The sequence below is a fragment of the Micropterus salmoides genome, unplaced genomic scaffold (assembly GCF_014851395.1).
Source record: "Micropterus salmoides isolate LMB-PRFRI ecotype aquatic unplaced genomic scaffold, ASM1485139v1 Ms_hic_scaffold_11, whole genome shotgun sequence".
Classification (NCBI taxonomy): Eukaryota; Metazoa; Chordata; class Actinopteri; order Centrarchiformes; family Centrarchidae; genus Micropterus; species Micropterus salmoides.
The window spans coordinates 2,313,518-2,326,889 of NW_024040152.1; the positions used below are offsets into that span (position 1 = coordinate 2,313,518).

Genomic DNA, 13,372 nt, shown 5'->3' on the forward strand with positions numbered 1-13,372 from the left:
CAGGGTCCTCCCTTTTCATTCAGAATCAGAATCAGTTTTATTGCAGGTATGTGTACACATACGAGGAATTTGACCTTGGATTGTACTTAGCTCTCACTGTGCTTACTCACACAATAATACTATAACAATAATAAAATCAGACACAGGCTACAGTATAGAGAACACAAATATACACTCTATAAACAGAAACAAAAACAATATAGACATATTGACAAATAGTGCAGTGAGCAGAGTGCAAAGGATGCTGGAATAAATAAGTATAAGTAGTTTGTGCAGGAGTTATGACTTGAGGTAGGTGGGTGCACAGGAATTGTTCTGACACTGAGTCAGAAATCAGCTGTTCATCAGAGTGATGGCTTGTGGGAAGAAACTGCTTCTGTGTCTGTTGGTTTTGGCGTACAGTGCTCTGTAGCTCCTACCAGAGGGGAGGAGCTGGAACAGGTTGTGTCCGGGGTGAGATGGATCTGCAGTGATGTTTCCTGCCCGTTTCCTGACTCTGGTAATGTATAAGTCCTGAATGGAGGGCAGGTTGGCACCGATGATCTTTTCTGCAGTCCTGACTGTCAGATGGCGACGGATAGTGCGAGCTGACCCTGTTGTACCCTGTGTCTTCAGGTCAGCTTGAATTTGTTTGGAAGTTGATCGAGGTTGTTTATCCACTATACGAACAATCTTTGCAACTTTTCATCAATTTTTCTCTTTTGTCCATGTCCAGGGAGGGCTACAGTGGCCGAGCTCTGTCCACTCTGAGCTAAATAATATGTGTGGGCCTCCATTTGTCCAAACTACACTTTCTTCTTACTTCTAATAAACCAGACGACTACTGCTACTACTAATGTTACTTCTTCTTCATCGGACGTATTCACTGTAGTGACGAAACGCGCTCTGTAGAGACTTTTGTCCATTTGGGCTACTGTAGAAACATGGTGACATCCATGATTTGTATGTATGTGATAGAAATGGCTCATTCTAAGGTAATAAAACATAACGGTTAATTATGTAAGGTCTTTATACACCACTGAAAACATAGCATTTCCGTCAATAGATCCTCCGAATACAATTATTTATGAGGATTTTGAAAAGATGTCAATAATTTTGTCCAGTTATTTTCCGCTTTTTTGTGATGTTTCAATGCAAACAAAATGAATAAACATGACAAAGAATTTGAACTGCTGACCATGACTGTAGGTGTACTTGTATTGTTTGTATTGTTATCCTTGACATTATGAATGTCTTGAACAGTAATAGTACTGTAAGTATTCATACTCTTTACTCAAGTAAAAATAGTCATACCTCAATGTAGAAATAGTCCATGAGAAGTAAAAGTCTTGCTTTGAAAATATTACTCAAGTAAAGGTACAGAAGTATTATCAGCAAAATGTACTTAAAGTATAAAAGTACTCATTATGCCATTGGTGCAATAAAAAGCATTTTAATGCGGCATCCTTTATATGCTCATTAAGAGGTTTTAAAATCCAAGCAAAGTAACCTACAGCTGTCAAATAACTGAATGAAGAAACAAACCGATCCAGGAGAGCTGCATATGAAAACATTTATTATAGGCTAATAAGAGATCACATGTATTAACTATTACAGAAAACAGATGACCCCACATTTTAATTAGCAAGTTTGTTTTTTTGACATCAGAACAGAGTGAATTGATCGGTCATACATCCAAAATACAAAAAAAAGGAGACCAGTTCTGTTGATAAATAAAAACCCTAAAATTCCTACACCTTTTTTTTCTTTTTGGCAAAGTGCTGTATTATTCCAGTAAACTACACAAAAATGAAAATGTCTAACACTTGGTGAAAAATAAAAATGCCACAAAATATTCTTCACACAAACAAAAAAACAAGGAGAAAAAACAAAGTTTTGCTACATCATTCTGTCTGGTTTGTTGAGTCCTATTAAAAGCTGCACACGGGCTGGGAGGCGGGCGGCAGCGGCAAGAGCGAATAAGCTTCCTCCGAGTGGTGCATAGCTGGTTTCTGATGTCTGTTTGTGTTTTTTGTATTTATTAAGTCCACACAGGACGTAAAAGGGAAAAAAGGGAGTTCAAGTTCTTCATTGATGCATTGTCATTAGAACATTTCAACCTGGAAGGCACGTGATCCACAAATTTCAAGGCAGTGAACAAAAACATTACAAATCCCTGTTACTTTGATGATGGAGAGATGAACTGAGGACAGAAACTATAAAATAATAACATAAAAAAAATAAAGGCTCCTGACAGCAGGAGGAGACAGATCATCACTGTCCCGTCTCCTCCGATCCCTTCTGTCTTTAAGTTCGCCTTTAAAAAACAAACAAAAACATCGTGGTAACACAAAATAACATCGTCCACGATTGCGAAGCTCTTAAGCAGAGAGTGAGAGAGAGAGAGAGAGAGAGAGAGAGAGAGAGAGAGAGAGAGACATTTGAGAAATAAAAGAAAAGCTGAAACACACCAGAGAGAGCCACACCACTATTCAATAAGATTATTTACAGAAAACCGTACTGACGCCTAACAAACGTTTGTTAATGCTACCGTCCCATCGACACGAACACAGACAAACTGAAGCCAGATTTGACTGGAGATTCAGGAACCACACTGCAAACAACCTTCTGTCTTTGTATTACATGTTTATATACTGCAGACGTATATATTTTGTATTCGTGTAGCTTTAAAACAGAATCCACTCCCTGAACTTTGTCAAAATGGCTGATGAAATGATTTCCTGTTTATGATGTGTTTAACATTCGATTTGGCCTCTGAAATCACCGTGAAATGGAGGTTGGATCAGAGTGTTTAGAAGAAAAAGTCGACAAAGCGTGAAAGTCTGGCCTTTCACAACAGCTTTTTATTTTTTTTAATGACAAAGTAGAAATTTGTAAATTCACGCTGGCAAATTTCCCCCACACATCTTAAGAACAAAAAAAGGACAAAAATAATAATAATTAAGAATGGAAGCCCATTTTTGCCAAGAAAAGAAAAAATGGTGAAAGTTAGCAATGATTTAAAAAAAAAAAATTCTAATACTCCCCTTAAGTCAAAAATTATGATATGCAATCTCAAGTTTGACTTATTACCCTTAAGAACTTTACTAACTGTGCTAAGAGTTTTAAAGTGATACTTTTAACTTAATACTTAACTTAATAAACTTCAATTAATAGCCTGTATGCTTTTATTTGCTTAAATCACTGAACTCACCCTGCCTATATTTGGGACAGGCCTTTAATTCCTTTACCATTCCGGTAAAATCTGAAAGAATTAAACTTTGGTGCTCGTTTCCATAAAATGAACCAAACCATTGAACTGTGCAGAATCTAGCTGATAGCATATCCATATTAAGAAATATTAAACATTTATATTGGTATGCAAGATCTAAGCAGCTTGGACTTGGCTGAAGAGGGCGACCTGTTTTATACATCCAGAGAATGTCTATAAAAACCTGACCAGGCTTCTAATTGAGACTATGCTTTTAATTTGAAGTTTTACTCTCCTAATTTTGACTCAAGGTGCACGTTTTTATTTTAGTCATTCCTAACATTTCATATATTATTTTCTTTTCCTGGCTGAAAAGGACTTCTACAGGATTCAGCCGCTCTCTGAGACGGCAAGTTTCTCTTCGCCTGCAGTGTGGTGACTCGGCCCCGGGGGCCCCTCTTTCCCTACAGCGGACGCATTAAACATGAGACAGTCCGCTGTATCAGAGCACCGAGGCCAAGGACTGTTACCAAACACTTAAAAGTTAAACAACAACAACAAATAAAAAGGACATCAGTATTATTGTGACAGGTTAAAACATCATTGCTACTTTTTTGGTATAAATATTTTAACAGTTTTTCAAAATGTAACTACGTTCACATGGAAAATAGAGTAGTTAAAAAGCATAAAGAACATTTCTAAAACCATGTTAGATACGCTTGAGCAAAGAATATAAACATCGGAGAAAAAACAAAACAGTTTCTCTCCATTCTTGATGGATTTCCAACAGTTGACTGAGACAAAGTTAATTTTCACAGTCCTGGGAGCAAGATACACTAAACTAAAAGTCGATTATTTCTCTCAAACATTTGCACGAGGGAAAGCTCGCTGGAGCAGAGCTAGAAACGCATAAAAGAATCATCAGCCGTCAAGTAAATCTGCATTTTCCTTAAAAGAGTAAAAGGTGATTGGTTGTGACCCTGAGAAGTGGACTGCAGATTCATTTTAAGAACAAAACAAAAATATAATATTAAAAATAAAAAACAAAATCTTTTTCCATTTTCTTTTTTTCCCCCCCTCACACTAACAACTCTACAACCATGCAACAGATTGCACACTAACATAACCAAACATACCTAAGAATAAAACAGACGCATATATACCAACTTCATACTGATATGTAATTTGTTTTTTTCTTTTCAAAAAAATATTTTGGAAGTTTTTTTTTAAAATACATTTGTGTTTTTTTCTTTACATTTCTATTCATCTCAAAGCTACCGTTAAAACAAGGCGTTTAGTGATATTCAACCCAGTAATCTTTACCATCTTTTTTTTATTACTTTTTATTTTATTTTACTTTTTCAAAAAAATATTGTGAAAAGTACTGAATTACAGAGTCAGAAGCAGGTTCAGCTGGAGCAGCAGGACAAGCGGAGAGGAACCGTCGCATTCAACAACAACAAGCGGCGGCGAAGCAGGACTTAACAGAGAGACAAGCTCAAACTTCAAGGCAGGAAAAGTAAAGCGAAAATCCCCATAATAACGCTCAAACACTGGTAAGTGGTGATGTGTCCGGCCAAACAGTTCCCTCAGAATTAGGGAGCGAGGACTTCTTTGCAGGACTGCAGTCAACAATCACAAAGGAAACACCAGAAACTAAAAATGTCTTCACCTACAACAGCAGAAAATAAGTCTAAAAAGGCAAAGCAGCTACAGCACAGGTTTAGGTTTCAGTCAGAAGTGACTCTCTGTTCTGTCTCTTGGTTTTCGGTTACTACGCCCTCCAGTTTCACAGAAAAATGTCTTGAGCGCAGCATGTTCACACCTGTTTAACCAAAAAGTGTATCTGGAGTAAATGTCCCGCTGTATTTAAAGTACTACACTGAGTCAGTATTGCACTAGACAGACAGACTGAAAAGAGAACGGCTGATATCGAAGCTGCAAAGCCGACCTTTAAGTCACTTCTATGGGTCAAACTCCAAGAAAACACTGGATCCTAAAAATAGACACGGTAAGATGGTTAAAAACTCATAACAGATTGCTTTAAGGGGATTTGTCCTTTAAAGTTTTGTCTCTCTGTTTCATAACTTTCCTGCACTGCGTCTGGCAACTTTCTGGGGGGCAACACTGTGGGGCAACTACCACAACACTCCTGCACTGATTAAATGGCACTGTTGTGCTGCTGCACGTTCAAGTGATTTTGGGGGTCCGAAAAAGTTGCCACGACCCTGCCGTGACGTCTTCGTATAGCATCCTGCCGCTCTGTGAACCTGCCCCTGAGTAAAGTGACCTACAGCATTGATTCTACACTTTAAGTAGTCCATGACGAAGAAGAAGAAGAAGAAGAAAAAAAAGAGAAGAAGAGGACGTCATAATGAGAACTCTTCTTCTCTGTGATTGGACACAAACTGGTCCAGTGGAGGGAGAATAAAACATGGACGACAGGAGGAGGAGGAGGAGGAGAGGGTTTGGGACACGGGATGACGTTTTTCTTTTTTTACATCCCTTCTTCTAAGCAGAAATATGAAGGAGGACGGACGGATGGAGGAGGAGGATGAAGAGGGAAGGAGAGAAACACCCACTGGCCACATGAGATAAAATAACAAAACCTCCAATCTGATTTCAGAACAGATCGGGCTATAACTGATGATGTCGACTGACTTGTTGCTGGTGTTGATTTGAAAACGGAGGTGTGAGTGTGGCCAGCGTTATTTTCCCATACTGCTTAAAGGATCGAGGTTGATGATGATGATGTCAGGACGCCTCAGAAGTTGAGTTGTCTCTGGCTGGGCTGGTGCAGGTGCGTGGTGCTGGCCTTCGGGGGGCGCAGCATGTTGAGGCGACGCAGGGCGTTGCGGGACAGCGGTTGGGTGCACTGGGTGATGTTACCCGACCGCTGCTGCAGGAGCCCAGCACGGGCGGAGAGCGCCGCAGCGTACTGGAGGCTGGAGCGACGCTGAACGGCCGCCACCTCCGGCCTGCAGGGGGGGACAAACACAGGACCAGAGAGCTGTTAGATGGAGCTGGGTGGATTACTGGGAAAATGAGTTCTGGGCCCAGTTGTTCAAAAAGCTTAATCTATAGCAGAATAACCCGGATTTGGAAATCCCATGTTTCACTATCCAGGATCAAGCAATCCATCTTACTTTTGTGCCGGTTTTTCAAAGAAACATTGGATTGGATCATCCAGATGCAAATTTAGGCTGTTATTGCTGTATAGGCTGTTGAAGCTGATATTGAAGCTGTTTGGGGGATTATTTATTTTTTACTTTACGGCACTGAATGGTCTACTTTATCTACTCTCACTCGTCACTGTAAAGTTTAAACAAATCAAGTGCAAAATATAAATAAATGTGTTTATAGGCTCATACATGATAAATATTATTTGCCAAATTTTTATTACTTTTTGTTCCACCCTTCTGTTGGGATCAGGATAATCCTGATTTTTTGGATCAGAGATCCCATTTCTACTAAAAAGTTTTGAACAACACAGACTGAAGGTTTGATCCAGATCAAAACCAGGATTGGATTAGGTGATCTGATCCGATTTCAGAATCCCTTTTTTCTTTTGAACAACCCATTTTCAAGATTTGATCCAATGCGAAATCTGATCAGATTACTTCTGAACAACGGGGCCCTGGTGCTGAAATAAACACTTTAATGCTGATCGTTGAACTGTTCAAGTCATTTATCAAGTTAAATGTTCTCTGGAGATCTACTGGATGGTGGATTGAGTTTAACAAGGTCCCTGAATGGATCTAACATCTTTAAACAACTCAACCCCGCTGGCAGTGACAAACCAGAGACCTGGACCCAGCCTGAGACCAGAGGCTATATTTCTAAACCTGACTCAAGTTTTACACTAAAACCTGGGTTCAGATCTGGTACCAGAACTCTACTGGAGACTCAGTCTAGAAAATCAATCATCAGAGTCAAATTGCAATTCTGATAGAGAGGATCAGGACTTCACCTGTGACGAGGGCCGTCCAGAGTCCGCCTGCCCTTCTCCTTCCCACCTGAGGCTGTCGGGGCGGTGGCCATATTTCCAGGCAACAGGCCCAGTTCCCTGTCGAGGGAGCGCGGCAGGGGGTCGAGGGTCAGTCGCGGGGGGCTGTGGTGGGCGTAGACGGACATGCTGGGGTGCTCGATCAGCAGGTTCTCCAGAGGGCTGGTCTCCAGGAGGACGGGCTGGCTGCCGCGGCCGGTGAAGCAGGGTGGCGGGGTAACGAACCAGCTCTCCTCCAGAGATCGGGCGTCCAGGCGAAGGAACCCGCTCTCCTCTTCGTCCTCATTGTCATCGTCCTCCTCCTCCTCTGCCCCGCCGTCTGGGTCGGTGTCAGCCGTGGAGTTGAGGGAGGTGCAGGAGGCGTAGCGGATTTGGGGGCTGCCCATGGGGGAAGGGATCATCACTAGGTCTTCTTCCTCCTCTTCCTCCTCCTCCTCCTCCTCCTCCTCCTCTTCAGGACCAACAGTGGATCCAGAGAGGCCATCACTACACTGACCGGAGCAGGCTTCAGCTGCAGAGAGAGACACGGCTGGAATTAATGGTATGATCCGAAACAAATCAGTCATGAAAAAGACACATTTTTACACTTTTTCCAATACAACGCAGCCAAATGTAATTTAGTTCCTTGTGCTCACAGTATTTAGAAATTACATCTAAAAAGCTCAGTGCGTCTTTCCAGATACAGTGTACCCATTAAACCTCTGATCTATGCTCCAAAATGGACATGGACAGTAGTGCAGACAGCAGATGCACAAGGTCCTGTACTTTCTACACTGAGTGTCTGTTAGCGGCGGTGGGAAAAAATAGATTCTATGGACGTGGAAGATTCTGAATCTATTCACAAATGTCACTATGTTCAAAATGTTACTTGATAATGTAATGTTGATGGAACGCAAAAGGCAGAACGACAGAGACATAATATGTCTGAGAGATGCCCTCTGCATTAAAAGCTAGCTTATGAAAGCAGTTCGGCTTCTGTGAAGTTGAAGGGAACAATGACCTAGACCAGAGTAGGACAATAAAAGCAAGTTGAAATATTTTGGGAACACGACAAACACGAGAAACCGGGAGGTGGAAGAAAAACACAGTATGCACAAAACAGTACTACTGCAACCAGCACACTTTTCTTTTCCTGTTGGTTGTTTGCAATGCAGCGATTAATGCTGGCAAATGTAACCTTCCAGTTCACTAGCCTGGACAGACACATCAATTCCATTTCTTTTATTATTAATAAAATACATTGGAAGCAAATTCATTATGGATCATTACAAATATTTTGCTTTAAAAAGTACCAAGTAGTCACACTGTGAGAAAAATGAAATCCTGTATAGATAAAAAAAAAAGCATCAATAATTGTTTTATCATCGCATTGCAGCCCCATTAATCTGAATCGAATTGGGAGTGTGGCGGCACAATGGAAAGCTCAGGCAGTCCGTGCAGTCCTAAATTTTGGGCAACATGTGGGTTTCTGTGCAGCTAAAAAAGTGTAGATGGACAACAACCCTTTTGTGGACAATAAGGGACTATATAACGTTGTTCCGGTGAGAACTGCTTCTCAGAGAGGTCTGAAGATTATCCAGAGACAGTACAACAAAACTGCAGTCAAGAAATGCCAAAAGGTATGTTGGCATTTCTGAGCAGCACAAACTAAACTCACTTCCATTCTAATCTCAGAGTCGGAGACCAGAGAAAATTAAAACTAAACTCTGCAACATGTGTGCTATTTTTGTAATTTAGGCGAACTAACCCTTTAATTTCAGATTATTATAAACCCATTACGGAAAATCTTGATTCTTAAATGCCTTTCAACACGCCATTTACATAACCAGCTGTTGTTTTGCTGGTGGAATCAACCAGTGTTAATATCTTCAGTCAGCCAGCAGGTGGCACTGTGGCCTGTCCCTGCAGCAGCAGGGGAGCCTTCAGATGTAAACAATCATTTTTGTTGATGCTGAGCAGCCAATGCGGTCTGACAGCTCAGCATCACAAGACTGAAAACCACAGCCTGCACGCGTGTTTCTGTTTGTGTGCTGCTAAACCCGTGTCACTCCAAGAGAGCTGCTTAATCTGCTCACTGATCCTTCCACTCCGTGTTTCAGCTGCAGAAACAACCGCTGCGCTGCTACACATCCAACGTTTTAAATAAAACAGGAGGCGTGCCAAAATCATGGAGTCTTGTTTTGATCCAACATCAGCTTCTAGTGGTTCATAGAGACACAGGAAGTGATGAGGTGGAAACGCAATGGAAGCTCAAGCTAGCAGACTGGAAACTAAAAATAACTCCGTGTCAACTAAGCAGATGTCTCCATTTGATTTCAGTTCTGTTTAAAGGGCCTGCTGTTTTCTCCAGCACTTAAAAAAAGTAAAGTCAGTTTCATCTATGTACCTCCAAATCACGAGGGGCTCACAAGAGCATCCAACACCCTCTGTACTTAGATTTGGATGAGGAAAAACTCCTGTAATGAAGAACCCTCAGGTAGAGCAGCAGAGGAGGGATCCCTCTCTCGGGACAGACTAGAATAATGTGGATCCGGGAGAAAGTCAAGCAACACCAGGTGTCATCAAACGCCCTGGAGAGCCTTTAACCTACAACTCATAGTCATTTTTGTTGCTTAATCACCTGCAGGATTTTATTTTTTACCCAAACACACGAATTAACAAAGTTTAGGAAGTCATCCCCTTCATCAAGTGATCTTCCCTGACCTCTGTGCTCTGTTTCATGCATGTGAGCAAGTGTCTGAAGCTCATTTCCACATGGTTCTGACTCAGGAGGAATCCTTGTTTACCCACAACAGGCCTGAGAGGCTGCAGGGAGCTGACCCAGCACCCTACAGCTGATCCGCACACAGTATCCTCTCAGCAGCGGGACAACCCTCGCTGTCAAAGTCCATCAGCAGCTGAGCTCGTCCTCCAGAGGCTGCAGGCTATTTGCAAACTGAGGAGGTTCAGGTTTGTGGTATCAACTGAACCACAGGTCCCCACTGCAGGAGTGAAGCTCTGTTGTTAGTGAGGGCCCGCAGTGTTTTGGCAGGCTGTGTGTGCTGGGTTAATGAGGTCGGTGTGGATTATGATCAAACTGGCTGACCTTCCACACAACCCTTGTCACCACTGTGCAACATCAAGGCTCAGAATCTGCAGGGTTTCAGTCCACACAAGCAGCTGGTTTCACCTTCAACCAGACTTAAATCCTAAATCTGCTGCACAGGAGCCGTTTCACGTTTCCCAAATCAAAACAATACTTGTTACATGTGCATGGACGTGTGAGAGCCCTGCAGCACAATCTTTTGTGAAATGTTTTCTGTGTGGAAGCAGTGCTCTTTTGAAAACAAGCCCTCTGCATTAATATTGTCCAAAACATGGACGTGCATGCACTTCTGTTTGTCTGTGTACATCGGCAGACATGTTCACACCTGTGCAGATTGTGTGCACGGTCATAAATGTTGGGCTGCACGGCTCTGCACACACAGCAAGTATAAATTGCTGTATAAGGCTGGGTTTCATTTGACATATTTCCATTTTAGTCTTGATATGACGTCTCAGTCTCATATTTTTTCTTCAATAACATACTATGAAAAATATAAATGTGTTTTTCTACAGAACTGTTTTTCCAAATAACAAAGAAGCCAAACTTTAATATACTTAACTTTAGTATCGACAAATGCAATTTTGCAAGTTTATTTAGGTAACTTCTTAGATTAGATCGACTTGTGTTATATAGAAAACATTGACATCAAAGCTTTCATTTTATTTAAACCTCCAGACTGCCAACAAACCCTCAAAATCCATCTTTTCGGCTGAGGAAAAGCAGCATGGACAGTCGTTCAGCAAGACTTCATGAACACCTTGTAACTTTACGATGCAAGTGGGAGAAACACAACACCGTCTCCAGGTGTGCGATGGGGGGATGTCTGTGCCCCTACATGTCCACCTCCACCAGGCCCAGAATGGGAACTCCAACATGATCTATTTTTACCTCCTCTGCTGCTTTTGTTTGAGTTGTTTACAGGCTACCATAAACTGCCTGATGCCAACCTGCCGCACCGCCGCCCCCCACCATCCACATCAGGAAATGGGCCAGCTGGCCTCTGTCTCTCCCCCCCCACCTGAAATATTCACACGGCTGTGGAATTGGAGACAAGTCGAGTCCAGACCGGCGGCAGGTGTACGGTGGCCCAAAGACAAGCTGGGTGTGAGCTTCACTCAGAGCCACCTGGACGTCACTGCAGTGGCTCATGTTTCTGTGTACAGTGAGCGTCCCGGCTGTTTTGACTGGGGTCTTTTTTTTTTATCTCAGACAGTCAGCTGGAAACTTGGCTCCACTTTTTGCAGCCATTAAAACGGTCTAAATTTATCCAGTATCTTTCTTTCTGACCTGGAGCATGTTGGTTTATCTTTTCTCTTGCATAAATCGTACCCTTCCTTGCAAAATGATCTTAACTCAAGATCCGCTAACTAGCTTTCTCTTCTCAACAGATCTGATGCTTCTTTGTCAGCGGCTGGATATTTCTCTACTCTTCCTTAAACTGTTCCCATATGTTTTGTGCACAAATTTGAGAAAATTTTGTCTTTTTTCCCGTCATTTTTTGTTTTTGTTATTATTTATCTTCTCTAAAAGTATCCAGACACTTTTGTCTAAAGACTTCAAATAAAAAGGATTTATTTAACTTATAAACAATCTACGCAAATTATATGACAATAAAGCTGCCGAGCCACAAATGTGAACAAAGTCAGCAAGGTTAGTCTAAAAAGGTAAAAAACAGATGCAGATCAGCGAGTCAGCAGCGAGTCAGCAGTCGTCTCTGCAGGAACATGTGAGCTGGATTATTAACCTTCAAAGAGTGCATTTAGTGCGTTTTGTCACCACAAAAGTAAAAGTTCCGAGAAAGTACTATGATAATTTCCCCAAAACTAATATTGTAATACTTTTCTTAACTGTGCTTCTTCTCATTCTCATGAGACTTACCCAGGTAGCTGACCAGGATCCAGTCTTCGTCCTCCTCCTCTTCCTGCTTGCCGTCTCCAGTTCCGCTCAGACTCAGCTCCTCCACGTCGTCCCCGAACAGAGCGCTGGCGAACCTCTGGAACATCCCTGGACGTCCTGCGGGGGCCTGAGACTGACGGAGGAGCTGGGGGAGGCGCGTGGCTCGGGGCGACGGCGGGGAAGCGTGGCGCGCACTTTGGTCATCAGCAGCGGGGTTCACGGCTGTGTGAAGGCTCCGGAAAGGTGCTAAAGTGCATCAATAAGGTGTGGTCATGGATCATCTGAGGGCCAGCAGACACGGGCTGGACATCGCTCAAGGTCAGGATCGTGTCAGCAAGTGCAAAAAGTACAAAACGAGCCCTGAGGGGAGAAAAAGAAAGGATTTAATCATCAGAATCCTGAAGAATGCATGACAGGATTCAATAATGCTAACAGTGGAGCTGCTTTTCCAAGTCCAAGTTCCAAGCCTGAGTCTTTATAAGCAACTGCAAGTCAAGATAGAAGTCTTTCAGGTCTGTGAATGTTGACCATTAAAATGACATTTCACCTCTTAATGTTGATAGTGTTAACAGTGTTTCCTGATGTCTGTGATTTCAAGCTGTAAACCTTTGGCCACAACACAAAATCTCATATCACTTTGTATAGTCGTTATGGCTAACATATTAGTCACAAGTTGCCTATTTGCACATCGAGCAGCTGAAGAGCAACATGATCCTTCATTAGGAGTCGTGTTTGTGTCAAAAAGCTCTGTGTTTGTTCTCCACCAGCTCCTGGGGGAAATATCTGGCTCTTCAGAAGCTAAATGCTTCACTATGTTCACCAGCTGGTCTCTAATTGTTTCTGTCTGCTGTTTGCTGTTAAGCAGGTCGTGTACAGTGGCTTTTTACAGCTTCTTCTCCTCTGGAAGCGACGGCCTGAGAGCGCTGAGAGTGAACCAGAACAAGAAAGCTGTAGCCGGATGGATAAAAAAATGAGCTGAAAGTCACTATAAAGCTCAGTAAAGCCGAGAAGCTGCAGATTCAACTCTGTAGCTTCATCACTATGAGAGACACCTAACACATTGTCAACTACCAATACCGACAAAAATACTGATAATAGCCACTTTAAATAACCCTGAGGGAACATACCCCAGTTATAAATCACTCAGATGACACTAAACTTGCTATAAAACTATGTTTCTACTTCTTTAAGTGAA

At 42.2% G+C, this 13,372-nt stretch overlaps 1 protein-coding gene across 2 annotated transcripts in view; it reads right to left on the reverse strand.

Annotated features, from left to right (window-relative positions):
- Positions 1-1,537: 1,537 nt before the first annotated feature.
- The window catches only part of tp53inp1 (tumor protein p53 inducible nuclear protein 1), a 16,491-nt gene continuing 4,656 nt past the window's right edge, over positions 1,538-13,372 (reverse strand). For both annotated transcript variants that reach the window (XM_038710377.1, XM_038710378.1), the window contains exons 2-4: positions 12,160-12,537; positions 7,161-7,707; positions 1,538-6,168 (exon numbers count right to left, since the gene is read on the reverse strand). In XM_038710377.1, coding sequence (XP_038566305.1) covers positions 5,955-6,168; positions 7,161-7,707; positions 12,160-12,283 — 885 coding nt within the window. In that variant the 5' untranslated portion in view covers positions 12,284-12,537 and the 3' untranslated portion in view covers positions 1,538-5,954. The remainder of the gene's footprint in view (positions 6,169-7,160; positions 7,708-12,159; positions 12,538-13,372) is intronic.